The sequence below is a fragment of the Lytechinus variegatus genome, chromosome 3, assembly GCF_018143015.1.
Source record: "Lytechinus variegatus isolate NC3 chromosome 3, Lvar_3.0, whole genome shotgun sequence".
In the NCBI taxonomy this organism is placed as follows: domain Eukaryota; kingdom Metazoa; phylum Echinodermata; class Echinoidea; order Temnopleuroida; family Toxopneustidae; genus Lytechinus; species Lytechinus variegatus.
Genome location: NC_054742.1, coordinates 63,077,882 through 63,105,825, shown reverse-complemented (window position 1 = coordinate 63,105,825; position 27,944 = coordinate 63,077,882). Strand labels below are relative to the sequence as shown.

General features: G+C 36.6%; 2 protein-coding genes across 2 annotated transcripts in view; both read right to left on the bottom strand.

Moving 5' to 3' along the window:
• LOC121412109 (cytoplasmic polyadenylation element-binding protein 1-like) overlaps nt 1–2,228 on the bottom strand; it is a 38,144-nt gene extending 35,916 nt beyond the window's left edge. Inside the window, 3 exon segments of the mRNA XM_041605017.1 lie at nt 1,485–1,716; nt 1,718–1,890; nt 2,216–2,228. Coding sequence (XP_041460951.1) covers nt 1,485–1,716; nt 1,718–1,890; nt 2,216–2,228 — 418 coding nt within the window.
• Nucleotides 2,229–13,758: 11,530 nt separating this feature from the next.
• LOC121411619 (alanyl-tRNA editing protein Aarsd1-B-like) lies at nt 13,759–27,731 on the bottom strand. Its single transcript, XM_041604429.1, has 12 exons — nt 27,648–27,731; nt 24,953–25,081; nt 24,602–24,619; nt 23,916–24,057; nt 23,322–23,379; nt 21,626–21,782; nt 20,149–20,265; nt 19,582–19,712; nt 18,525–18,591; nt 17,986–18,132; nt 16,343–16,437; nt 13,759–14,160 (listed from the first exon to the last, which is right to left on the bottom strand). Exons 1-12 carry the CDS (start codon nt 27,684–27,686, stop codon nt 14,025–14,027), a joined length of 1,236 nt encoding a protein of 411 aa, XP_041460363.1. The 5' UTR covers nt 27,687–27,731; the 3' UTR covers nt 13,759–14,024.
• Nucleotides 27,732–27,944: the final 213 nt, after the last annotated feature.

Here is a 27,944-nt window from a genome sequence, read left to right as displayed (position 1 = left end):
GATCTTTTTTATGATTCAAATTTTATATGAAAATGTGCGAAAATAATAAGAAAAAGTGCAAATTAGACCATCTGGGCATTGGACTTAATGTCAATTGGCCAAATTGTGTATAAGATCTAGTGTAGTGTAGACAAAATATCAATTAGACCAAATTGAAAGTAGACCAAATGGGATAAGCCCATGTGGTCAAAGACTATATGAAAATCAGACAACAGGGGGATGACCATTTCAAATAGTAGGAAAATCTAAACTTTTCTGACAAATAATCCTCTCATTTTTAAGAAAAATATTTTAGGAGAAAAATAGTTTTTAGGAGAAATGGTTAAGTACCCCTGAAGTGCACAAACCAAATTTTACTTGTATTCAAACAGGAATTAAAATTGCAGTTGGTTGCTTTCAAAACTGAAAAATTTGAAAGGCTCGTTTCCCAGAATTGCTCAAGAATACCATGGATTCATCATTACTTAACCAATAATAACTTAAATGGAATACTTGATTTGGATTGGCTGTTGACTTGAGTAATGTCCTCATAGCTCTTCCAGTTATGGTTGGTTGATTTTTGTTACATTAACTGTCCCTGTTTCATCAAATCTTTTAACAAAATTTATCAAATTTTCATTAAGAATTATTAATAATTTGAAAAAAAAAATTGGGGGGGGGGGTGCTGGCAAATGCTTTAAATCTTATAATCCCCCAAAAACTATGGAATGCAGATAATAAATTTTGATTAAATTACATAGTGTACATTGATACTTGTTACCTTCTTGCCAGCTACCAGTCGAGTTGATTTGAAATAAAAATCTGTGTACTGCTCAATCTGCTCCTTTAAGCTATTGAGGAAATACCCATATTAAAAGCAGCCTCGATCTGTATAGAGTTTCCTGATTTGCCAAATTTGTATCCCATACAGTAATAGATCTGTTTACAAAGTTCAATTAGATGTGGAATCCTACCAGGGTGGCTGTCATGATGTCGTTTACCTGGGGGAGGAAAGTAATTTACCTTTTTTGCTACTTGACGATCATTATCAAATGTACAACCCATTTAACTCTTACATCAAGATCTTACACAAACACCTTGAGTACTGCTTTCCACATTCATTTAATTGTACGATCGATTCAAGGGTGGATCTAGAATTTTCCAAGGGGGGGGGCCAGGGGGAGGTCCTCACTACCAAATCGATGTCAGTCCAAATGACAATTTGACAAGCAAAAAAAGAAAGGTCCTCACTTGTCTTTGCATAACATATTCCACTAAAAATATTTCATAGAAATACTCTTCCCTTCCATTAAATCATATTAGAGGTAACATTTAATCAGGCTCCCCCTTTTAAAAAAATGTGAATACATGGCTGGCAGAGGTCAAGATTCTTAGTCACACTCACAGACCATCACATGGCAGATGGTATGTGAAAAGTGAGAAGTCTCTCCCGACTTGATCACAAGCACACATCGTCTGCGTCATCTACGAAATGAAAATCCTACCTTCATCTCTCATTTCAGAATGAGGCGTGTTCCCAAGTACTTGCTGTCTCCTTGGGCTTGGAAAGGTAAGAACTCTACATGGCCAGGCCAAGTCCCCGTTGCTGGCCGGTCCTGCTCCCTGGTTCGAACCTATTCCACGTAAATCCAGTGAGTTTTCCAACAGGGCGTTGATCTGACGAAATATATCCACGTTATTACCAGCACCACCTTGGGCAGGTACAGGCAGGCCGGGGAGCGGGAGGCGGCGGTGGAGGGCAGTCTACGCGTGAGCCTTGCTGTTGCTGCTGCTGATTATTGATCAGATGAACGACTGGCGGGGAGCAATCGAATCGAACTCTCTTCTCCGTACCACGCTGCACGTATCCAGGTTTGACCTGTTTGGTGAATAAAATTAGAGAAAACCAGCCTTATTTTCGCTAGTACTTTTCCTTCCCCAGCGAATTCATCAACCAAAGCGCACCAACATTAGTTCCTCAATACCAATGTAGATATACGAGATCGGCAAATGTAAAATAAGGAAGTGAGACGACGACGCTGAAGCAGAAGATCGCTATTGTAATTTGACTGTGAGGGCGTACTTCGCCTCTCGATCAGATACGAAGTTGGTTGCTTGGATACTAAACTTTTGACCAATCGCATGGATTCCTTCCGCCCACACGACTTAATCGAGATGGGCCGATTATAAGGCATCGTTTCTCAAACGTTATTTTCAGCTTTCAGCTCTATCATACCTGACGACGTCATTATAATAAAGTTCAAATTAAATTCAATTTATATTCAAGTATATAATATATACTTAAAAAACGTTTCCTTCGCTCGTTGTTACATATAAAATAAACTGAAATTTGGACACACTGACGGGACTGTAGTATTTTATAAATTAGGCATTTAAGAAAAATTGTACTCGTAGACATAAAGATAATGAGGCGATGTGTTATGAATAAAGCAGAAAAGTCTTTTTTGCTGGCATGTGATCAATCCAGAAAAGGACTGCTGGTAGAATAAACACACACAGCGAATCACAAGCCTCTTGAGCGTTACTTCTATATACCCTTTACGAAAAAGCATTCATTATCAACAATTATAATTCAATAAAAACAAATAATTAAAAAGGCTTTTAAAAGATATAAGTAAAATACATAAGGCAAGCTCCTAAAAACATTCAGATTGCAGTTGAGACCGAGTCAGAACAAAATATAGATACGCTTCGATCAAAATACTCAATATCCACATAATAGATGAAAAGAAAAAAATCCCGATACACGGTTAGGCAAGGAAGGTCGTTCTGGTGTTAAGAAATTAAGCTTAGTTATTAGTGCTACTATTGAAAAATAATGAGAATTGGGTTGGAACTAGAGAAATACTCAAAGGATCGCGGTTGGAAAAACAAACATGATAAAGGTACATGTAGATACAAGAACGAATAAATCGGTATAGTGGGCATGAAGTGGGTGCGTCGGGTCAGTTGTGAAAAGGATTTCAGGGTATAAGATCTGAATGTATCAGCTGCGAGCTGAGCGATCTTCCTCAGTCTTTCGAACTTCTTAGTATTTTCCTTTGCAAGGTTGCCACATGGACCCTACCACAAATGATTGCCATAAGCAAGCCTGCAGTCGGGGACGTGGAAGTGTGTTCGGGGGTTCCATCGAACCCCTGAAATTGTAAAAAGCAAGAGAAGATCACCATTTATATGAGGCGCCGATTTATCTAGTTTCCTATTCAATGGCGTACCTCGGCTGTAGCTCCAGCTGCTTAATAGGAAAAGGACAAGAGGAGAATGGCTACGGGGCTTATGTGCATAATATAGTAAATGTTAAAATCATGCTTTGTATGAGACACTGGTAAAAAAAAACATACAAATGATTTTTCCGGGATTTTACAAATGAAAATAAATACAAAGACTGCAATATCGAAAGCATGCATACTGTTTTGTGTCTTTGTGAAGCTCGAAGGGACTAAGCCTAAGTGTTGTGGTGGTGTTTTTTTTTTCACCAACTTTATGTGAGAGCTCGTGAATCTGAATTCATGATTTTGTGATCATACGATGAAACAGAAATCACATTGAAAGAAAACAAGGCCAACAGTATTTCGTAATAAAAATAGTTGATTTGCACAAGCACATCGAAAGTTTGCTTAAGAGAATTAATCAGTGACACATTAATGACCGAGGCACCTAAATATTAATAAACCATTATCTTCTGAATGGTACATACCTCCAGTGATCATTCAAAAGCGAATGAATTAAAACCGATGTCACCGGACGACGGTATTTTAAAGGGTAGACGTTACATTCATGATGATACTCTTATCGAAGATTAATGGAGTTAGAGAGGTCACTTCCATTCCTTTCGAATTCATGCAGAATGTTTTAGAAATCCATTCAACTATTTGAAAACTCTTCAAAATGACAAAGCCTGCTATAATGCTGATTAAAACCGAGTCACCTAGTCTAATATAGTTACCATCCATTTCTGATTATGCACATAAAGTTCATGAACTTGTACATGTGCTATGTGTGAGTTATAGAGGTCATGCTCCCAAAGCAGTTGACATCTCACACTGACAGCTAACGAGTAAATATTGTGTGATAACCGAGAATGATGTTTAAAAATAAGACAAATCTACACAAAATGTATAGCATAATATGCTAAAAAAATCAATAGACTGTTGCTATAACAGGTAAACAGTGATGTTCTGCTTTTTTTTTTTTTTGGGGGGGGGGGGCAGTGACACAAAGCTAAGGGCTATTTTTTCTTCTTTTTTTTTACGATTGATTGCATTGGACCTGACGTGTAATCAAGCGTTACCTCTAAAATCATATAAATTATGAGCTTTGTATTCATGGTGTTACGGGACACTGCGTGATCTTTGAACTCGGTGTTATTTCCTTTCCCTTTTTTTTAATTGTCTACCTTCATTGTATTCTTTCCTTCTCCCTGAATTCCTCTGCCTTCCCTCTGGATTTTTCTCCTTTCCATCGACAAAAGGATTGTTGTTGAGCAAAGATAGTGCTATTACCACAAAACAATTTCGTGAAATCTTTCATCGATAACCCCCCCCCCCCCCATCAACCTATTATTGTTAGCAGTAACAGTCATTCAAAATAAAGATATCTAGTTGAACTGTTTTGCAGCCGACCTACCTTTAGTGCAATAATAATAATAATAATATGCAACGTTTATATAGCACTTAATACAAATGTTTCTAATCACTGCATACTATTACCCCGGCTTTAGCACGGCTACCCTGATCGGGCGCAACGAGCATTCGAGGAATTCCTTCCTACCGGGTACCCATTTACTACACCTGGGTCGAGAGTAGCAAATGTAGATAAACGCCATGCCAAAAAATGTTAGTGCTGCGGTATAAACTATAGTCTAAACCATATTAAGTGCATTTCCACATTGCACCTGTTGTTAGGCAATTATTGCATGCTCACTTCGTGTTTGAATTAAATGCCACTGTCAGAGATTCTGCTTCTGAATTATTTAGCATTTTCCTGTGTATAATTGCCAATGGAAAGTAATTTAAATGACTTTTATGAAGTAAAAACTACTTTCTCCTTAAAGGACAAGTCTACCCCAACAAAATATTGGTTTGAATAAAAAGGGGAAAATGCAACAAACATGACACTGAAAAATTAATGAAAGCAGTTACATGCATATCCTGGTCGGGTTGCAAATCACTATTTCTTTGTTTTAGTAAAGGTCAAGTCCACCCCCACAAAAATTGTTGAATTGAATCGATAGAGAAATTTCATCGAAATCAGATGTAAAATGAGAAAGTTATGACATAAGTTTAGCTTATTTTTCACAAAACAGTTATATGCACAACTCGGCGATAGGCAAATGAGAGAGTCGATGATGTCCATCACTCACGATTTCTTTTGTTTTTTATTGTTTGAATAATACAATATTCCCATTTTTACAGATTTGGCAATAAGGACCAACTGAATTTAACCATAAACTGTTAAAATAATGGTAAATCCACATGCAGGGAGAAATAAAACTTTGTTTCACCTGACAAGGAGGAGAAAATTAGAATATTTCATATTTCATATAATAAAATACAAAAGAAATAGTGAGTGGGTGACGTCATCAGTCTGCCAGTTTGCATACCGACCAGGATGTGCAGATTACTGTTTTGTGAAATTAAGCGAAAGTTTAAAATGTCATAACTTTCTTATTTTACATCCGGTTTTGATGAAAGATTTAGTGTTGATTGTTGGGTTTTTCTCTTTTTATTCTAATCAACTTTTTTTTGGGTGGACTTGTCCTTTAAGGCGACCGGTAATATAGATTTAGTTTTAGCAACTGAAGAGGGGCAGTGAGTAAAAAAATGAGATATAGATCGAGAACGGGAAAGGAACAGGTAGGTAAAGGAAAGGGGCAGGAAAGGAATAGAGCGAAGAGAGGGAGGGGGAAGGTGGTGGAGCGATATCAAGAGAGAACGAGAGAGTGATCACGTGCCAAATGTCATTCAAAATAGAACCAAAACAAACGCCACAACGTGCATCGCATGGCGCCTCTGTCGATTATTGTAACCTTTATGTTATTTGTTAATTATTGACACTTTTTATGTATTTCGATACGGAAATGGAAAGCAACTGTTTCAGTATTTTTTTATGAATGAGGCGATATATCAATCCCATATGGTGTCAGAGAACGTCTTGCTCATGTTGATCTGAATTTTGTGGAGTGCAATAATTCCTTCCCAATAAAGTTAGGCTCTAGTACTGTGGCAGTGTGTTTAACATCCAATCGTGATCCTGTTGGTAAAAGTCGATTCAAGGATTCCTTGGCTTTTATAAATTAAATGGAATTATTAAGACCCACATTTCACTTTACTTTTTTTAAAGTATGCAGAAAAACACAACTTACCGATAACAAACTCATGATTTAGATGCCTCTCGCTGACTCTCTGCACGAACAAGCTTGGCGCCAAGTTCGAACTCGTTGCCGCCCGAAAGTGTTGTCTGTATAGAATCAAAACACCGGGACGGAACAGCGGTATCATGTAGCTTTTAGTAGTATGTGGAAAATATAAGTGTTGTCTTGAAGAAACCAACTCGGCTTCGAGTAAGCTGTTGCTTGGTTGATGATCTTGTGGTATTTTGATGAGGATTACCCAGTTGCACCTTTTTAAAGGAGCCATCCTGAACTTCCTGCGATATGCAAATGTTCTTGTCAGAGATTGTTGGTCCGCTTCGAAATGGAAGAGCATTTCTTTCGACGAAAGGTTTTTGTGTCAAAGATCGACGCAATTAGCATATTGTAAAAAGGAACCCACTGGCCTATGAAGAGTTGAATTGGAATGACAATGAAGAAGAAACTTAAGGTTAGGGGTAAATCCAGGCATACAGGAATGAGGTTGCACATAATTCATGGGTATTTCATACGGATTTTCTGAGAAGCAACAAAAAATTAAATAAAGGACAGAAAGACACAAAAACGGGAAAAAGAAAATGGAAAGAAAGTAAGAAATTAGAAAAGAAAGAAAAGAAAATAAGGAATGACGGGTAGATAAAAACCAAACAAAGAAAGGAGAAGGAAAGAAAGAAATAATGATCTTGAGGAATGACAGAAAGAGAGGGAGAAAAAAGAAAGGCGACGAAATAAATAAAGAATGAACAGACAAATGTTTTCGATCCCTAAAAACCCACTTGCTTCGCAACTTGATCTAGCGCAAGCGCAAAAGAAGTTGATGCTTCAAAAAGGGGAGGCATTTGCCAGAAAATGGAAGGCATATTTTCCTTGGAACTGCGCCTTAACGTGCAAGCTGCATGGCTAAACGATACCTAGTCTCATTTGATTTTTTGCAAAACCATTGTACTAAAATACACCTGTTCTGTACAAAATCATGTTTATATTATTCAGCTTGGAAATTTATTCGTTCGGTTCATTCACTCATTAAGTTTTTGGGGGGCCATGCTTTTATAATTTACATAAACGTTTCTCAACCAAAGGCGCAAGAAAAATAAAAGAATCTTTAGAGTGCTGGCGCAATGTGCCAAAAAATTTGAGGGGTGTATTTTTAGGAAAGTCATGAGTGAACGAAAATCTTTGCATTTTAAATGGAATCTAAGTTTGTTATTGATTTTGACATAATATTCAGCACATAATATCATTTTTCACCATTTCCTTTCCGTTTTTCTCATACTTTTTCCCTTTTTAGATATTTTTTTTGGGGGGAGTCATCGAACTTTTGGGGCCTAGAGCCCAAGCCCCAAATTTTTGTTGTAAACCCAATGTAAGCACTCCTGTTTAAAATCAGTTTGTAAAAATGCCATTAATATTCTCGCGATTTGTTTGTAACGTATTCATGTAATCAAAATTTTACCCCAAAAAAGGATGGGGTCAAGATGGGGAGAATGAAATAATTATGGTAATTCAGTTGACATTACCAATTGCTAATAGCCTTAAAGGAATGTTTAATCTTTCTTTGATAAGAAAGGTCTCTCTCTCCCTCTCTCTGTGAACTCCAATCTGAAACATTATTAATTCAGTTAAATCGGATGGGAGGACGGGTTAAACGACCACTAAATTCTTTCTTTATTCGAAATTAGTATAGCAAATAACTTCATTTCTATCGAATACGCGCATTACCGCCTTTTATTCATGCCAGAACACCCCAGCTAAGAAGGATGGCAAAGGTCCTTCTGCCACTAAACAATTGTAAAAGAGATTGGCATTTTACCATTATATTGTAAAACCACGCATGCTCCGTCTATTTTATCATTTACAGATATTTCTATATTGTATACCAACTGCATGGAACCAGTTATTACTAGTTGAAAGCAGTTGAAACTTCGAGTTGACAAACGTCAAATTAATTAGTTTGTACTGATGTACTCATAGTATTCTTTGGTTTCTGGTCGTATCACAAAATATAGGGGCGGACTCGGGAATTAGGGGTGGCAGAAAGTGTATCAGTATTCCCGATTAGCCCTCCCAAAAATAATGATGATTATGATGATGATGATATGATGATGATGATGATATGATGATGATGATCATAATGATGATGATGATGATGATACAAACGGGTGCGTTGATCGTTATGCAAAAGGAGTAATTAAATTAAAGAAAGCTCGAAACTTGCTTTTTTGTTTCATGGTTGATCAACTTTATTTTGCAAGACGGAAACAAAGTTCTTGAATATTAAGTGTCAAGAAATGTTGTTCAGTACTGTGATAGATAAGCTTTGGTGGTGAATTCTTTTCCTCTCTGCTCAGACTGAATAGTCAGTGGCGATACGGGGGCATGGGGGGCACGTGCCCCCCCATCGGCTGGCCAAAAAAAAAAACCGGGGAAAAGGAGGAAAATAAGGAGAAAGGAAGAGAAACGTAGTGGTGAAAGAAGAAATTATTGTTCATTATAATGTTATATTATATTATGTTATATTACATAAGAAGCATTTTTTCATCACTTTTTGAAACATTATTTGCTCAGAGTCTATGTCTTTATTGTTCCTGGTGCTCGGATAGACTGTTTAACGAGATATATAATACTGTTGTACTAAAACCTTCCGTTTTCAAATCAATATACTGTACGCCAAATATATTTCCTCGCAATTCGAGTTATTATTGTTTTATGTAGTGGCAGTTGCTTCTTTTTCATGACCACTTAAAGTGATTGCCCTATTTTAAGGTCTTAACGTGCTAACGTTCACATTAGTTGATTGGTGAGATGTCTGTTCTTCATGATTTCCTAAAATCAGTCCTTAAAATGTCAATTTTTCTGATCTCAATATTTAAAAAAATTTCAGCTCGCGCTTCGCGCTCGCATCATTTTGTTAGTAAAATACGTACGGTCTTAGTGAATTCCTGCAAACAGGCCTTAGTATGCCCTCTTCAGGTCTGAATTTCCTGAATTTGCTGTATTTGATTAGTGAGATGCGTATGACTATGACAACAAAATGTGCTTCATGTGTTTAGATGTAATTATAACAAAATCAGAAAGCGCTTGGCACTCGCATTATATGACTATTGTGAGATACTCTTAATGGATTCCTAATTAGTATGTACGGTCTTAGTGAATTCCTACAAACAAGCCTTAGAGGGCCCTTCTTCAGGTCTGAATTCCTAAATTTTCAGCTCGCGCTTCGCGCTCGCAATATTTTGATTAGTGAGATGCGTATGATTATCATGATTACAATGACTACAAAAAGTGCTTAATGTGTTTAGATGTAATTCTAACAAAATCAACAAAGGATGGCACTAGCATAAGATGACTATGTTGAGATATGTATACTCTAAATGGATCCCTGTTTGGGGTCAATATATGCAAAAATTTCAGCTCACGCTTCGCGCTCGCATTGTTTGTTAAGCGAGACAAGTACGTATCATGATTACAAAAAAATTGCTTATAATGTCCCTTTTTAGGTCTGAATATCAAAAATTTTCAGCTCGCGCTTCGCGCTCGTATTTTAATCAGTGATAAACATATCCGTTTAATGGCACTGCATGTCCTTAAAATGTCTCTATCAGGTCAGTATACCTGGCGACTGAGCGCGCTTCGTGCGCTCCCTAAGTGACTTGAATTTTTTGCTGGTGCCCCCCAATACCGTGACCCACGGTACGCCACTGTGAATAATTCATACATTTTTTACCATTTATGCTCAGACTTCTTCAAAGCTGTATTCAAAAATGAATTCTTTACATTATGAGTATCAACTAAATACTCACCACGGTTTTAGTTTAAGCAATAAAGCCTCCTAGTGCTTTGATAAAACATTCGAGAAATCTGACCAGGTTGGTATGATTGTATATGATGCGAAAACCGAAACTATTGACTTTAAATCAACAATGCGTTTTCAGCTGAAATATAAAAGACATTTTAAAAATCTCGTTGATATCCAAGGGATTTGTTAATTCTAGTTCTAACAAGCATGTTCATTAATGTGATCTTTTACTATTCCGCGAGAATGGAATACTTTAAGGGACGAATACATCATCCGCTCGGTCTTCGTTCGATCTGAATAGGCGAGTGTTTTCGAATTCCGTAATTTATTTCCTGATAAATTTCAATTTTCTTTCACATACATTTCCACATTCATATTAGCAGTGCACAATGAAGTGCTCTCAATTTGAGTAGAGCCCTGGACCAGGAGGAGTGGGGCGGGGGGCGGGGCGTGTTTTCTCTTGGACCCCTCTACCATTCGACATTCGTTTAAACTTCCAACAGAAAATGATATAAAATCTATAAACTGGGAATTAACAGATAAAGTGTACAGCCATACATGATGATTTTTTGCGTATACAGACAATATGTAGACTTAATGTAAAATATAATTCTGTATATATATTTTTTAAATTATCTTGCCGTGATCCATCCTTACTTCCCCTGTTTACTCGATTTGCCTCCCTGCCAACTTTGAAAACAACCAAACTTCTATCAGCCATACCACCATCATCATCACCCACTATTTTTACATCTTATACAACTGCATGATAACAAATTTGAGCGGTTACGTGGAATTCCAACTCGATAAAATTAGGAAAATTGTGGCAAAAAATCAGTGGCATATTGGGTTAAAAAAATTGAAGTGAGCGAGAGAGAAGCACGTGACCCCTAGAATAAAATTTTGTGATAGGTTTTATCATAATATACAGGAAATGATATCAGATTTTACATTATATCTTTTATTTTATTTTTCCCTTGTCTCGGTTGTAGAACTTTTTTTTTTGGGGGGGGGGTGCCCACAGGCCTCAATCTGAACGGCAGTGATTTGAGTTACCATCAAGTTAAAAATGTCATCCAGGCATACTGCTTTATCATCATCCTTGCCACCATCAAGTAAAATCATCAATTCATGCGTTTCATGTTATCACCATTCCAATGACCATACTCGTATTACAATCACCATCATAATCTCCACCTTCATCCAGCTAATCATTTCAATATTATCATAATCATAATAGCCGTCGACATCATAACCCCTTTAATGACATCAACCATATCAACATAACCGTCATCACCATTCCCACCACTATCTTCATTACCCTAATATTCAATATCACCATCCTTATCGTTATCGTGATTACCATAATCCTCACCATCACCATCATCCTCCTCATCCTTGTCATCATCACCACCACCACCACCTTCATCACCCTCATCATCATCATCATCCTCCTCATCCTTGTCGTCATCATCACCATCTTCATCATCACCACCACCTTCTTCATCACCATCATCACCCTCATCATCCTCATCACCATCATTATCATCATCATCATCACCATCATCACCACCATCATCATCATCATCACCGCCACCATCATTACAATCACTGTCGCCTTCACCATGTCCATCATTATCTGAAGTATATGAAAACAAAACATCAAGACTATTTGTCAGTTTCATTTCGGCAGAAGGGTGTAAGAAAAATAAAGTTCTCCTTTCAAACCCATCTTGGTCAAATAACAAAAATCAACTATGTACATGTATCATAGTAACAAATTAGTTAATCGTTCAGTATTGTAGTTCCCCTCACATTCAAAGATTCACACAAACTCACCCAAAACAGTAGCACAATCAAATATTGATACTCCTCTACTAATTGCACATTCTTATCGACATGAACGTCGTAACAATGCATAGAATAATGGGTAGTACGTTTTGTAAAAGAGTATCTGAACATTTGAATGCATTATATGGGGAGTATTTCACGAAACAAAAAGTCAATGACATTCATTGACAACTGTAATACGCTGCTGAAATCCTTGAATCTCATTGGCTCAGATAATTTAGTCAGAGAAAATCACCATTTCCTTCATGACACACTTCCCCGTTCACCGAATCGTTGACAAATGGAAGTAACATGACTTAGAGATGCACAACACAAGAAAATGTTCATAATAGGTATGTTTTATTTACCAAATACAAGTTGATAATTTTATTGCATTTTAAAATTTATGCCTATCCAATGGAAAATTGCATCGCCAGAGGGGGAAAAAATAATATGTGCATGATTTTGAAGAGAGTAGGGGAGAGCGGGGCTAATCTGCCCCAGGGGCAAGTCCGCCCACCACATGATTCTTCCCCTTTTAATAGTACAAGTTTTATTGATAATAATATTCCACATTTATATATAGCGCTTAACACATCGGAATGATGTCTCTAAGCTACACAATAAGGCACAGTCCTACATTCATGTTCTTAGAAGACATGGGTATTGCATCAATTGATCACTTGCTCTCAAGAAGAACTTATATTCTTATTTTCTTAATATTGCAAGTAGGTAAAATGTGAGAAAGTAGAATGATTTTCATGCAACAGTAAATTACAATTGGAAAATTTGTTGATATTCAGTTTGCAAAAAAACATGATCAGGATTTGTTACATAATCAACATAAAACAGTCTCTTTAAAATGACAATCTTGAAGACCATGATGATGATATGATGGACATGTATGATGAGATAAAAAAAAACTTCATATATTAAGATATATAAAACAATATTTGAATACAATAGGACTTAAAAACCAACCGAGGAATGATCAGTATAGAGTTTCACAAAGTACCATGAATGCTTAATATTGTCCTTGCTGTTCTTCAATATTATCAAATAGGCTAGTGGAGACAAGATAAGTATATTCTATAATGCACTGAGTACTGGACTTCATATAAAATCTTTTAACTTGATTAAAATATGTATATATTGTGAAAGGAGTAGAATATATCAAGGCATATATATACTTTCCACTTATCAGCATACAGATCTACCACAAGTAGTAATACAAATAAACGTGCATAAGTTTGAAGCAGTTTATTAGACCAGATTATACAAAAGATGTACTAAATACCACTCCTAAGTCAACTTTCTTATAAGTGGAGCAGAGAGTTCTGTGAACCCAAATGATTTGATTTAGGCAAAGTTACACGTGGCATATTTGAATAAGGGTCTGAGCATGCAGACTATGAGAATAGCTATTTGAATATCACCAATAATTGAAATAGAGTCTGTGCTAGAAGACTATGGAAATAGGTATTTGACTATCACCAATAACTGAATTAGAGGCTGAGATTACAGACAGTGAGAATAGCTATTTGAATATCACCAATAACTAAATTAGAGGCTGCACTTACCCAACTACAGGGGTGTTGAAAGAAAATATTTGCAATCAATTGCAAATATTTGTTACAATTTTACAGTTGATTGATCACTTTTAACTTTAGCAAATCAGATTACACTCCTTGTTTCATGGAGCAGATTAGCAATCAATCGCAAATTTGCAACTACTTGTGCGGCATATGCTTGATTTCGGTAATGAAAATAGACTTGAAATTGATCGCAAGTTTCTTGCAACGCGCCATATGAGAATAGCTATTTGAATATCTTCAATAATTGAATTAGAGTCTTTGCTTGAAGACTATGGAAATATGCTCAATTGCCTCACACCCTCTGTCTTTTTCTTCTCTACTCTTCTCTCTCTCTCTCTCTCTCACACACACACACACACACACACATGTTCACACCCTGACTCACACTCTTCCATTCATGTTTCTTCCTCTCTCTCTCTCTATCTTCTCTCTCTCAACTGTTTAAGTTAAGTTTGTGTGTGAATTCTCTTAGAAGCTCTTCTGCTTCTGATCTCTTGGATAGCTTGGTTGCCTTACCCTGGTAACGACCATTCTTACATGCTCCCTTCCCTTCAAGTAATGATGCAACTCTGCAGAAATATCAAAAAGACAAAAAATATATTAAATGAAATATCTACAGCTGACGATGACCCCAGAAATCTGTTCAATTTAGGCAAAATTTGACTTAAAAGATGTAGATAAGACACGTTTGGGAAAGTACAACCCCTATTCAGGCCTCTACAAAAAAAATTTTCGTCACTTGCCCTGTTGGGCAAGTGATGAAAAAATTTGCTTGCCCGATAGAAAAAACTGCTTGCCCAATTTTTTAAATAATACCTGTTCACTTATTAATGAATTATTAGTAACATTGTTTAATATTGTATGATTTTTAAGTATTTTTTTCACTATGCTTAGAATCTTGGGTGTGTGTGTGTGTGTGTGCGCGCGTGTGTTTGTGTGGGTGTGACTTTGAGTTGAACTTTGATATAAATGAATTCAATATCTAATTTCTACTTCGCCTATTCCAGTACAATAACCTGTACTCGGCCGTGTAATAAAGGCCCACATACCCTAACTTTTCCTAAAGTTCTTTGAAAACGCAGACTTCTACGAAAATTGCATTTCTCTATGGGGGAGTCTAAATTTGGTGAGAATGTATTCATTAATAACTTAAATATACATGACAATGAAGAAATCATCAAACTTTATTGGAAGTTTTGAATAATATACCCGAAATGTAAACTCTGTCTGAAACAGAAAATCACCATCATTGTGGCCTTTACTGAGCGAATTGTCCCCCAGAGCTCTGGCAGAGAGACAGAGCTCAGACTGGCTAGCTAGTATGCGCCCGTGTGTGAGCCTCCCGCGGCCTTGTAAAATAGATGGAGCTTTGTTTGATGATTTATTGTCTGATATTTACCTCATCCCCTCAAAAAGGAAAAAAAATTAATTTTAAGTTATAATTAACAAATACGGCAAGTTATTTTGGATGTTAATAGGCCGTTTTGAAAAGCAAAGCCGAATGACATGACAACTCACCAATGCGAAGTTACTAGACTCTGTGATTTATTTCCTGTGTAGTTCTAATTATTTTATCACAGAATTGTGATATCGGAAGGTGGAAAATGTGCATTAGAAATTGCACATGGTGGTAGTCATAATGGACCCCTATACTACATTCAACTGTTTCCCGCCATTGCGTTGATTTTTTTCATACCTGGTACCACACCGTACCATGTATGGAAATACGTGGTACAGAAAAAATAACGCAATTTCGGAATTTGAAACGGCGCTACTCCTATTTTTTAAGGCTTATTCATGATTTTGAGTGTGGATTTTGGATGATTTGTGGAAAAACGAGGTACGGTACAGAATAAAAAGACGCAACAACCACTTGCCCGATCGGGCAATTGACTTTGAGAGGTGCTTGCCCGCACGTCATTTTCACTTGCCCCGGGCAATCGGGCAAGCGGGTTTGTCGCGCCCTGCTATTTAGCTTGTTGTATGCATGCAGTTAGGATAGGAGGCTGAATGTTAAACATTTGTACCGTTGCACACATATCATCCAAAATGAATGTTGCTCGGTCAGAAACAAGGTGACATCACTATAAAAATTATGATTAAATGCCTTGGGCTTTGTAAATGCAGGCTAAATGACTAGGTGCGTGTTGAGGGATTTTGCTTTTCGCTTTCAATAATTCTTTCTGATTTTCATAGATTACCATTTATAAGGAAAATCGATTGTTTATATTTTCACTGACTACCGAGGCATGCCTATTCGTTATCTGTATACTGAAAGGATGCTTAGAGTTAGGTAATTATTTGACTTATGGAAGGTCAACTTATGCAGAGTCTACTGTAGGTAGCTCACTTTTAAGATTATTACAATAAAGAGAACTAAGCTATCCTCATATCTATGATTTGGCAACTATATACCCCATTTAATAACATACTATTTTGATATAATTGAACTCAAATACTTTAATCCCCCATGAAAAAAAAAAATTCACAAAAGGATCATTTAGCTCATGAAATGTTCACAGGAAAGCCGGGTGTTGTTTCAACCTATCACTGAATTGTTTTAATTTGTTTAGGAGGGGGGAGGGAAATGGTTGGGAAAGGATTAAAAATAATTTGTTTATTGAAGAGCACTTAGAGACTTCTGATTAAGAGGTATGAGGCACTACATAAGCAAGTATGATAATTATTATTATTATTATTACCATCATATATTCTAATGGAGGTGAAATGAAATTTAAAGTCTCTCTTTACCTGGGCCCTGCCTCTTCAACTACATCTGTTGGTCCAGCAACTAAAAAGAGACCAGCTCCATTTTCCTCACCAGTTGAGAGCAACATCAGTGCATTCTAGAGTACCGGCACAAGGAAACAAAGAAAAATGGAAATACTAGTAAGTACATTAAACATAAAACAGATGGGGGGGTGGTTAATACAACCCCACCCTCAACATTTTCAGTGACCACTCCGCTGCACAATTTTTTTATATAAATACTGGATAACCATTTGGTTTCATGTAGATGATTGTAAGTAAAAAGCGACTTTAAGAATGACTGGTAACATCTTGTAGTAAATGGTATACAACAAAAGGTTCATTGGCGACGGTTTGGCGCATAAGAAAGGATCACCAGTCCCTCTTAACTTACGAACAACTGTATGAAACACCCCCCTCTTGTTTAATATCTGCTTAAGAAATCAAACAGAAAACCTAACATCAAACCTACACACTAACACCAATCACGAACCTCACATTTATTCTAAACACAAGGCAAATCACATCCCAAAATATTAAATATACAGAGTGATTCAGACAGAATAAATAGCTTGTGAAACAAAAGGCGAAGGCCCCTTAACACATCAATTTATGATCAATAACATATTTCAAATGATTCTAATTGGTTGATTTGGGTATAATAATAATAATATATGTTCATTTATATAGCGCTCTTACAAAATAACATTGCTTCAAAGCACTTTACATAACATTTGTATGTTGAACAATATGCAATTACAACAATGAACTCGACTGGACACTGCAATTTTGCATTTAATTGCAAAGCTTTGTGTATTACCATTTAATTTGTGCATACATCAATGAGCTCGAAACCATTGAATGGACATTGCACTTTTGCAATTCATTGCAAACCTTGTATTGCCAGGTGGGTGTTTCATAAAGCTGTTCGTACGTTAAGAGCGACTTTAAGAACTGGTGATCCTTTCTTATGGTATATTCATTGGCAATGGTTGAGTGCGTAAGAAGGATCACCATTCGTACTTACAGTTGCTCTTAACTTACGAAAAGCTTTATAAAATGGCCCCCAGGCACTGGTGGGTGTTTCATAAAGCTGTTCGAAAGTTAGGAATGACTTTTACAAGACTGGTGATCATTTCTTGTGATATATGATATATCCCTGTTCAGATGACGGAGCACCTAAGAACATGTTCCAGTCGCACATAACTTTACAATCACTTGTGAAACACACACCTGGGTGGGGGTGTTTCACAGAGATTTAAGATTTTTTTTTACTTGAATGCCCTACATGTTATGCAATGTGTAATATTATTGATCAATACCCAGTGGTGCGCATTCTCTTGGCATGATCTGACCAATATGGTTATGTCTTTTATACCGCGAGCATCTAGACATTTAAGTGTGACTCTAAGTCATACCTAAAATCTCTGTAAAACACCCCCTGGTAGGTGTTTCATAAAGCTGTTCGTAAGTTAAGAGCGACTTTAAGAACGACTGGTGATCCTCTCCTGTGGTAAATGGTATATTCATTGGAGATGGTTTAGCGCGTAAGAAAGGATCACCAGTCGTTCTTAAAGTCGCTCTTAACTTACGAACATCTTTATGAAACGGGTCCCAGGTCACATAAATAATGATCATTTACTCACCTCGGGTCCTACTTCATTGGCCACAATGATCATGTATTCTGCATCGCCCTCTTTGCGATGGATGGATAATAATGGATCCCGGTTAGGATTGAGTTTGTAATGCCTGGCTTCTAGCACAGCAAGCTCCCTCAGTAGGGTTAGTGATGTCTGATCAAAAGAAGCAAGTTTCATGGAGGTGTTATGTCTAAATGTCAGATTGAACATTTCCCCCAAGTGGGTGACACAATATCTACTCCGGCGACAATTGCTCCAGGCTTTTAAGATATAGGGTTAAGGTTGCAGTAGCGATTTATGATAGGTTTAGGGCATAGGGCATAATGTTAAACCCAGGGTTAAAGTTGGTCAATCCTTTGGTGTCATTCCTTTGTAAAATGACTCTAAATCAATCAAAACTATTACATTACAGAGTATAACAATTAAACATATGTTTATATTTGGGTATATTGAATTACACAATTTGCCAATCACATTAGAACTTTTGTGGCAAAAATTTGACTGAATTTTAACAAATTTTAAATAATTTTTCAAAAATTAATTACCTTGTTCGCCGACTTCAATGACTTCTGTATTTTGTCAACTTGTTGGATGTGCTCATCAGGGCCACATCTAAAATATAGATAATGCTAATTATTAATGAATTACAGGCTAAAATTGATCAACTTAGAAACATTTAGGTTTTTCTTTCTTCCACAGTAAACATGATAGGGATTACAAAGTAAATAATTCTAGCAATTTTTAAGATAACTTTTTTTTCCTGATCAATAATTCCATGCATTTTTTAAGTTTAATTAATTACTTTATTACTAAACGAATGTTACTTTAAGACATTATCTTTGTGCTAACGAGTGAGTGATATCTTTGGTAAAGTAGAGAACCACATAACGTTAAAAATGAATTTCGTCTAAGCTACAAAATGTATGAGGTCCCAACATGTAAAGTTATGTTTCAAATAATGCAAGAGAAAAATTTGCATTCTTCAACAGAAAAACTTGAGTTGCACGTTTCCTTAACTTTAGTCATTATAGAAGTGCATGGGTCAGTGGATAAGTGTGTGGACTTTGAACCACACGGCACTCGGTTCAAATCCCACCACAGCACTCACAACCTCTGGCAAGTCAAATCTTCATTTGCCATTATCAGGGGGAGTGCACAAGTACCTAGTTACTAGGAGGTGTGATAGCTCAGTCGGTAGAGTGGGGGATTCGTATTCCGGTGACCCGGGTTCGATTCCCACTTGGTGCGCTAGTGCCCTTTGGTAAGGCATTAATCCTCAGTATCAGGTCCTTCGGAGAGGACCTTAAGCCGTCAGTCCTCTGGTTGCTTGCTTACAAGCATTCACGCTTTCTTAGCAATCAGGTAAAAATCATCACCAATCGATCAATGATTCCTTAAATGTTTAAGCGACTGGTCAGAGTAGCCTTGCTAAAGCCTGGGTAACATTAGGCAGTGCTTAGAAAGTAGAAACTAGAAATTAGAAAGTAGAAACTAGAAATTAGAAAGTAGAAATTAAGCACTATATAAATGTTGTAAAATATTTGCATTATAAAACTTAAGATTTTATTCCAGACTTGGCAGAAAAGGTGTTCCACTACCTACTTGAGAGATAAGTTGAGGGCCTTCTCGTTGCTGTAGCATTTGCCAAGGTAGGAGAGGACCCTATTACCGGCTAGAAAGTAGAGATTTGTCTTCCCTTTCTTCCCCTTCTCAGCACCAAGGAGCTTGATAGCCTATTTGATCAAATAAAACATTTTATTTATTTCAGGATTTCCGATTTTGAAGATTTATTTGTCTAAATCTAATAGGTTCACTAATGACTTTGTTAATGAATACAGTCAGAAATCCAGAGCCGCCTGCATAAAGCTTTATCAGAGGAATATGGACCTGACTTGAGGCATATCTGGCAGAGATTAAAACAATATGAATGTATTCAAAAGCAGTTGGAAATCATAGCTCTTACTACAACAGTTGATCTAATATCCATTTCAAGTAATCAAGTTTGAACAAGATGCATCTAGCACTCCAAGTATGCTTTTAGAAAGGCTTTTTTTCTTGTTAGATTAAGAAAAATGATCAAAATGCAATCATGGTGTGACCTGTAAGTCTTGAAAAACTATGTTTCTAGGGTTGAAAATAGTTGATTGAATGCAGGCCTGGTGTTTTTACCTGTAGGTGACTAAGATTAGAAACATGAGTTCCACAGCACATGTTTGCCTCTATGCCTTCAATCTCCACGATCCTAACTAGACCTACATGGTCATCAGGTAATCCACGCGTACGGACCTGAAACAAGATAGTGGTCGCAAAACAAAGTTCAACAAACATCTCAAATGACAACATAGTTGCCATCTTAAAAACACAAAAGAACAATTGAACATCTATTTAACCCTAATAAGATGGGGGGGGGGGGGGGGGTGATCCAGCCCCTCCCATCAACATTTTTTGTGATGAATCTGTAATGCTAACTAGCACATCAATGATGTGGAGCTCATCTGGCATCTCGCAACAAAATTTAACACAATTTTAATTTCAGCTGGATGCAAAGAATTCAAAATCAGTCAACAAATAAAGAAGAGGAAGCATTTTTGTGAATTTTGAAAAATACGCATACATTAGAATATCTAATGAGTTTCAAAATTCTGTGTAGAAATTTGGAATCTCCCACCTACTGCTATCATATAAAGCAAACAGAATTGAAATCGGACTTGAAATGGCGAAGAAGCATTTTGAAATCACGGACAACGGATGCCACACCACGGGACTTGAAATGGCAAAGAAGCATTTTGAAATTGTGGACAACGGATGCCACACCACGGGACTTGAAATGGCAAAGAAGAAGCATTTTGAAATTGTGGACGACAGACGCCACACCACAGCATAAGCTCATTTTGCCCTTCGGGCTGGATGAGCTAAAAAGCTGGTGCCGCGCCAAGTAATTAATTTTCCTTTCGAGTCTTGTGCAACTTTTGAGACCTCCAGCTACATGATTTCTAAATTACTCAACATTTTGTACTGTGCATGTCAGACCCCAAATTTGCTCTAAAAACAGAATTTGTATACTATTAGAATGAACATTGTTAAAAGGCCAGAATTCATAAATGTATTATTGTAACTATTATTGATTAATCTCAAGCGATTAATCTTGTTTATGGTCAGAATAAATTTAAGACAATTTCCATTGAACAAACAATAAAAAACAGAAAGTCCGAAAATAAAGAAATATATAAATTAGCATAATTATGAGATTTTTTGGAAGAATTTTATCTTCCAGTTTCGTAGATTTGTAACGTACACGCCAATTTTCACTAAGAATGATGCAATTAAGAAATGATATACCAGTCACAACATCATTGTAATATTTAAATATGAGCATGTTCAATATACTTGACCCTAATGAAGTATACCAAAACTTTTGTCTAGCATTAAACACAGAAACCATCCTAAAGGACAAGTCCACCCCAGCAAAATAGTAGTTTTGCATATAAAACAAAAAATAAGCAAAACTGTAAAATGTTTAAACTTTCGTATTTCACATCCAATTTTGATAAAAATGCTGGTGCTGTGCTTGCTTGATTTACCATTATTGATTAAATCAACATTTTCCTGGGGTTGATTTGACCTTTAGGAATTCTTTAGACATCACCTCTTGCAACTCTTTGGAACCAAGTTCAACCAATCTCGGGGTCATTGGAATACATTTTCTGATTGCCTCGTTGACATCTTTCTCAAGCTGTATAAGTTGTTCTTGGGATATCTTGGGTGTGTCCAATTCAATAAAAGACTTCTCTCTTCCAAGATCCCTATGAAAGCAACACACACACAAAGTTAATATAAATACAGATAATCAGAATAGGAAGTACACGAGGGTGACGGGCAATGTAGCCCTTATAACATCCCAAATCATCAATATAAACATATTATAATTTCATCCTATTAAAGGGCCCAGCCACTGACAAATCATGGGGAAATTGAATCAATACGAAATTTGCAAAAGGCCAATTGACTTGCATAATATAATCTGACTGTTATGAGCGCCCGTCGGACTAATGCGATAAAAGTTCGGACAGCACGAATTTTAGCAGGTCTCTTGATTGTAAACCAAAATAAATAACCTCTGTGAAGTGACATGTTTCAAAGTGAAAACATGCAGTTTACTTCTGTTTGGTTAGACTATTGCTACCCTCTCCTGTAGACCTCCCAGACATGCCGGCGTCTATTACATAACACCATAGGCATGCAGCCAGAGTGACAAAATTGAATCCCTTCTTTTTCTGAGATTAGCCTTGATTTCCCTGTGATTTGTAAATAAAAGGTCGCTTTAAAGCCTCTTTATCTATTGTCAACGGCAGACTGCATTTGCATATTAATGAGTCAGAAAGAAGAGGATCGATGGTATTTGAATTCCAGTTCATCATGATTAAGCTGTGAACCAAAATAGCCTGGTGGTTAAGTCGCTGCCCGGAAAGCAGATGGTAGGTTCGAATCCCAATGGTTCCGATTTTTTCTGACTTAAGATTTTCATTACAGCTCGAGCATGCGATCTTAAACACATAGGAATAATGCTGAAAATTTGTTTACGAATCCCAAATCATCCCTGAATGATATGCATTGGGGTGAAACCTTATGAAGTTATCTAGAGTCACCCCAAGATCTAACAGAAATAATACAAAACAAAAAATATCTAGAAAATTAATGATCTACATAAGAATAATCATAATTGGCTTTATATAGTGCTTCATCAATCTACAGTAGAATGACATTTGCATTTACCATATAATTGCTGGTTGCACAAAAAAAGTGCTTAAAATGAAAGAAATAGCAACCAAAATTCAGCAAATTCCCCACTGTGGGAAAAATCCCATTAAAACTGATTTTTTTTTACCCGAAATATAATTTTGAAAATAATAAAAAAAGAGGAGGAAAGGAAGAGGGAAAATTAAATTATATTACATTTAAGATATTTCAATATTCAATCAATTAATTACATTACTATTTCATGATTGCTACTGAATTGGAATTGGGTGAAATATACCAGGTGTCGGTTTGCTACAAGATTTCTGCCTTCTTCTTATACTTCTCTATTAAGGATCCCATCAACAAATGAAGGGCAGGCTCACACACTACATTTTTTTAGTCTTCTGCCTATTACATTTGGCATCATCACATAATACTCTGGTTTTACAACATTGCATCTGGTAAGTTTTATGAAAGTACATCTGTAGAAGATAATATTTGGATTGAACATGAGCGGTGAAACTGTTTTGAGAGGTATGACAACTCCAAAAGGTATTATCACACCAAGTATCTCTGTCAATAAGTTCATAAATCTACAGACTCACCATGATGTTGTTTTCCATCCATATGTATTGTCGGCGATCGCAGTGACAAGATGCTGGCCTGCATTATTATAAAAAAAAGGAAAGTGTTCTACAATAAATTTCTTCTGACACAAATATTTTGTTTAAGATGGATGTGAGAGAAAAAAAATCATATAACACTTCCAAAAATGTTCCATCCTTGACAACCCTGACAGCCAAGAGAGAAAAAGAGAAAAGTGATTAACATCTTTACCCCGTAACATAGAGCTTTCTGATAGATCATGGGGATGGTATTTGCAATTGATCCTACACATTAATATATACAATCAATCATAAAAATCTGCCCAACGATCAATCGCTAAGCATTGTGTTACAGGGCACTTTCAACTTCTATTACTTGACTTGAATATAGTAAGGAATTTTTATGTTATCATCTTTTAAATATACTGCAGCAAAGTTGACCATACTGTCTTTTAATTTCAGACTTGACTTTAATGCAGAATGTTAGGTTTCATAATTTGTATTTTGTGCAGTCATGAAGAAGCTTTATACATATTGACCTAGTAGTAGTTGATACAAAATCACAATCTGGTCAAGAAAGTGTTTCTGACATACCAGAGTGTTGTTGCATGTGATCGAATCTCCTCTGCCAATCAACAGTTTGTTTAACCTCTGACCCCGGATCAAAAGATGATGTCACAAAATGAATGGCATCTGCACCCCTCCTTGTTATTCTGAGAACTTCTGCATCATTTATCTACAGACAGAAAATGGAATAGAGCTAATGTCAGGGCTCTGTAATAACACAAAAACTTGTACTTAAAAACTAAACTGAAATGGCCAATCAAGTCATCAAGATAATTTGATATGTGATCTTATTTAATGATTATTTTTCACTACTCTTGAAACTTTCATATCACATATTTGCCAAGAAATGAACACACTACCATATCATTTAATTACCAACCAATCCCTTTTTTTAAACACGACCAAATTAACTTACTTTGTTTTGAAAGCCAAAAGTCATCATATTTCTGATCATTTTGTGAAAGGGTATTTGTATCAATACCATCCTAAACGCATATGGCTCTGTGGCAAAAGATACACTGTGAGTTATAATTCCTTTTAACCTATCTGATTTTAAGCAAATAACTCATTAAAAAAGTTGATAAATTCACAACAGTACACTTTACCATGGAGATGAAGCCTTTTGACAGCTGGTTGTATTGAAAATTATTTCTTACCCCCTCCCCCCTCACCAGCCACCCCACCCACATCAAACTAATTTGAATTTAACTTACAGTTCCTCTGTCATCAGGCTGTTTAAGAATATTGAAAGAAAACAAAGAAAGAAATAAAATTAAATAGGTAATTCATTGATCTAAAAAAAAATTAAACAGGTAAAAAATATATTAGAGACACTAATGAATAATCACTACGTGTACAAAAGTGAATGGGGGAAAAGGGGGGTCAGTAATCGGGAAGACAGTAAATGGAAATAACCCGTGAGAGGGAAATTGTTTGAATTCTCTCTATATAGTTCTCTTTTTTGCAAATTAGCTGAGGCATTTAACTTATTTCTTCTTACACTAACTGTCAAGTCTCCACAACATGCTACACTAAGTGAATAATGACAAAACAACAAAAATTACCTGGCCCCCTCCTTCTGGAAAAAGAACAGTGTCTTCCAAAATTAGTTCAAATCCTTTCACATTCTGCTTACGTCCATTGACCTCCAATTTCATCTGTGCCTGCTTGCATGATACTACTTTAGTCGTGAGCTGAGGAAAAATGATTACAAAATGTGTGGTTTGTGTGTGGAACTGTGACTGTAGTGTGAAAAACGATTCCTATTCAATTTTTATACACACTGACAGAGGCTGCAATAAATCACTAAATAGTAAATGCATGCAGAGAAAACCAGCAAATTGGGGGAAGTTTTTGGAGCTGTATTTGCTTTAATTTTCATATTTTCCTTCTTGTTCTTATGGCCCAATATGGGTAAATTGCCCAACGTATGCCCCACAATGGGAACCAACCGGGCATGAAGTGCGCAGATGTTGATGGCGTGGAGAGGAGATGAATTTTTATTTTATTTCAAATGGTTGGGGGTGTGAGGGAGTTCCAGTCTGGGATGGTTCTTGGGATGAACGAATACTTGTAACAGTTTTTGTTGGTGGAGATTGGAATGAAGCTTACAGATGAAGATTTCCAAAGGGGCCTTTGGATCGGGCTCAGGGCTTTTCGTTCTGGAATGGCTAGGCGACCCACAAGCGCCTTGCACAAGGTTGTTACAGACTAATTTCGGCCCAGTTGCAGCAGTTACCAGTATAGGCACGTATTGTATTACCGGACACTATCATATTTCCGGACGCGCATATTACTGCGTATGAAATCAATTTCGTTCCGTAAGACTTCCGCAGATCAATTTCACAGATCAATTCAAAGAACAAGATTGCAAAAACAAGGCAAAAAATCCAACTTTTACCACTCATTCAATGAAGAAGGTTATAATATAACCTTGTTCTCAGTTATATCTCCATGTGTGACAAAATAAGGGTGGCAATGTTTGGCTTATTTTCTCTTTTTCTTTGGGGCAAATGCTTGATTTTTTTACACTGACAGTTTCCATTAGATCTGTTAATTCATACTGCTTGGCTCTTATTTAAATTTGATTCTTTATATCATTTATTCTTAATTAAAAATAGAGATAAAAAAATGAAAATTTTCTTGCCATATTACTTTCCACCAATAGAGGGCGTATACAAAAATATGCCCAAAATTCAAGTTTTTGAGCGCTCTGGTGAATACAAAAATTATTCCCACATTACTAATGATAAATAAATTGCAACTGTATGGAAATTAGTAATTTTGGTCACAAAAGTGATATTTTAATGATTTTTTAAAGTGTGTGCTCTATACAGCATTGGCATACCATAGTCCTACCTGTAGATTCTCCACAGGCCAGATGGTAGCAGTGAACAAGTGACTTTTACCTTATTTTTCTCCAAAATGACAGAAAACGCTTAAAATATCTTATAACATAGTTTTGCATTATTGATCCCAATTGATCTATTTTCTGATGGAAATACGGGCTTAATTATTTGCCGAATTTTAATCTCGTCCGCTCCATCGCTCAGATCGTCGACGGCTAGTTCTCAAGGTACTCGGTAGTCCGGCCTTGCGCGAGGTTTACCGTGATAGATCTAGAGAGTCGTCGACGATCGACAGCGCATCGATCGAACTTGATGACTGAGGGGGGTCACGATATGAACGAGCATTAATACTGGAAAGTGCCATATCGAACGCGCGATAAAAATGAAATTGGTTAGCAAACACAAATTTATTACAAAGATCTGTTCAGAATCGACATAAGAAAGCAAACAAAAACTTAGAATTTACTCATGATATGATATATCATGAAAAAATCACACGCAATTCTTTCTTACATCAATATAATCAAGAATATTTTTACCCATCCGGCGCGCGTCCGGAATTATGATGTAATTTGTCACGCACGAAAATAATTGTTTTTCGCGAAGGGTATGCGGCAAGTGCGGTGCAAAGAAAACGGTTGGAAAATATAAAATAATTTTGTCATATTCATAATTTTCAGAATATTTGGAATAGCAAGTGATAATTTTTCTTGATTGTATTTCCTCTAGTTGTCATTTTTAAAGCACTGAAATAAAGGTGTCCGGCAATAGTATACACTGCCATACCAGTCAAGCCTCTGCTTCATGGCCGAGACACTGCTAATACTGCTAAGTGCTATACCTGCACATATTATAGAAATTGAGACACAAGAAATACTATTTCTGTGCATGATAAATCGAGTTTGTAGCTTTTTTAGTTTAGGACCCATACATCACTCAGGTGGCGAAATGAAGTCAATGTTTGGCATGTTTGGAAAACACAGCCATGGCATGACAGCAGGTGGTGAGTTTTGTGATATTTTCTTCATTAAGATCTTTACCATGAATCATGGTAAAGATCTTAATAAGAATACTAACCACAAATTAGTGAAAGATAATTTGTTCAAATATCAAATTTGCAGTCAAGTATCTGCTTTATCATCATGGCCAACAGATTAGGGCCTAGGCCCTACCCCCCCCCCCCCCTTAATCCACGCGCCACAGTGCTCAGCAACAGCCCAGGGAAACGACCGGGTAGCCACGAAGAGTGGACCGGGGAACTCTCGGGTCCAGCCATGCACAGAACTGATTGAAAGTAGGCCTAAGATATTGTTCCATATTTCCGTAAATAATTACCTATAATGACTGTAATACATAAAATAATAGGCCAAATAATACATGATATGTACTCATGATTGAATAATTTACTCACCTCTGTTTCGTAGCTGTGCTGCTGACAATAAAAAGCCATTGTGACCGTGATTTAGACTTTAGAGGAGAGGTCCCCAAACCGTTGGTCCTCTGGCTAAGTTGCATGCTCGACTCACACACATTCGTGCTTTCTATCTATAAATTCTAAGCAAAATTTTGACTCTATTTGAGGGGCGAGACTTGGCGTACGGAGGCTTTCTAAACAGCTGCGAGTGAGCGAAGAGAGCTTGAAAATTAGCTCTAATGATAATGGAAAAAGCTTCAAGATATTACAGGAATATTTCAAAATTTGCATACG

Excerpts from the sequence above, each read along its gene's own strand:
- LOC121411619 (XM_041604429.1), bottom strand. The coding sequence starts at position 27,686 with ATGGCTTTTTATTGTCAGCAGCACAGCTACGAAACAGAG. Across the intron at positions 19,713-20,148 it reads CTAATCTTAGTCACCTACAG|GCTATCAAGCTCCTTGGTGC; the intron begins GTAAAAACACCA and ends TTGATCAAATAG. Across the intron at positions 16,438-17,985 it reads CCAATGAAGTAGGACCCGAG|AATGCACTGATGTTGCTCTC; the intron begins GTGAGTAAATGA and ends CCGGTACTCTAG.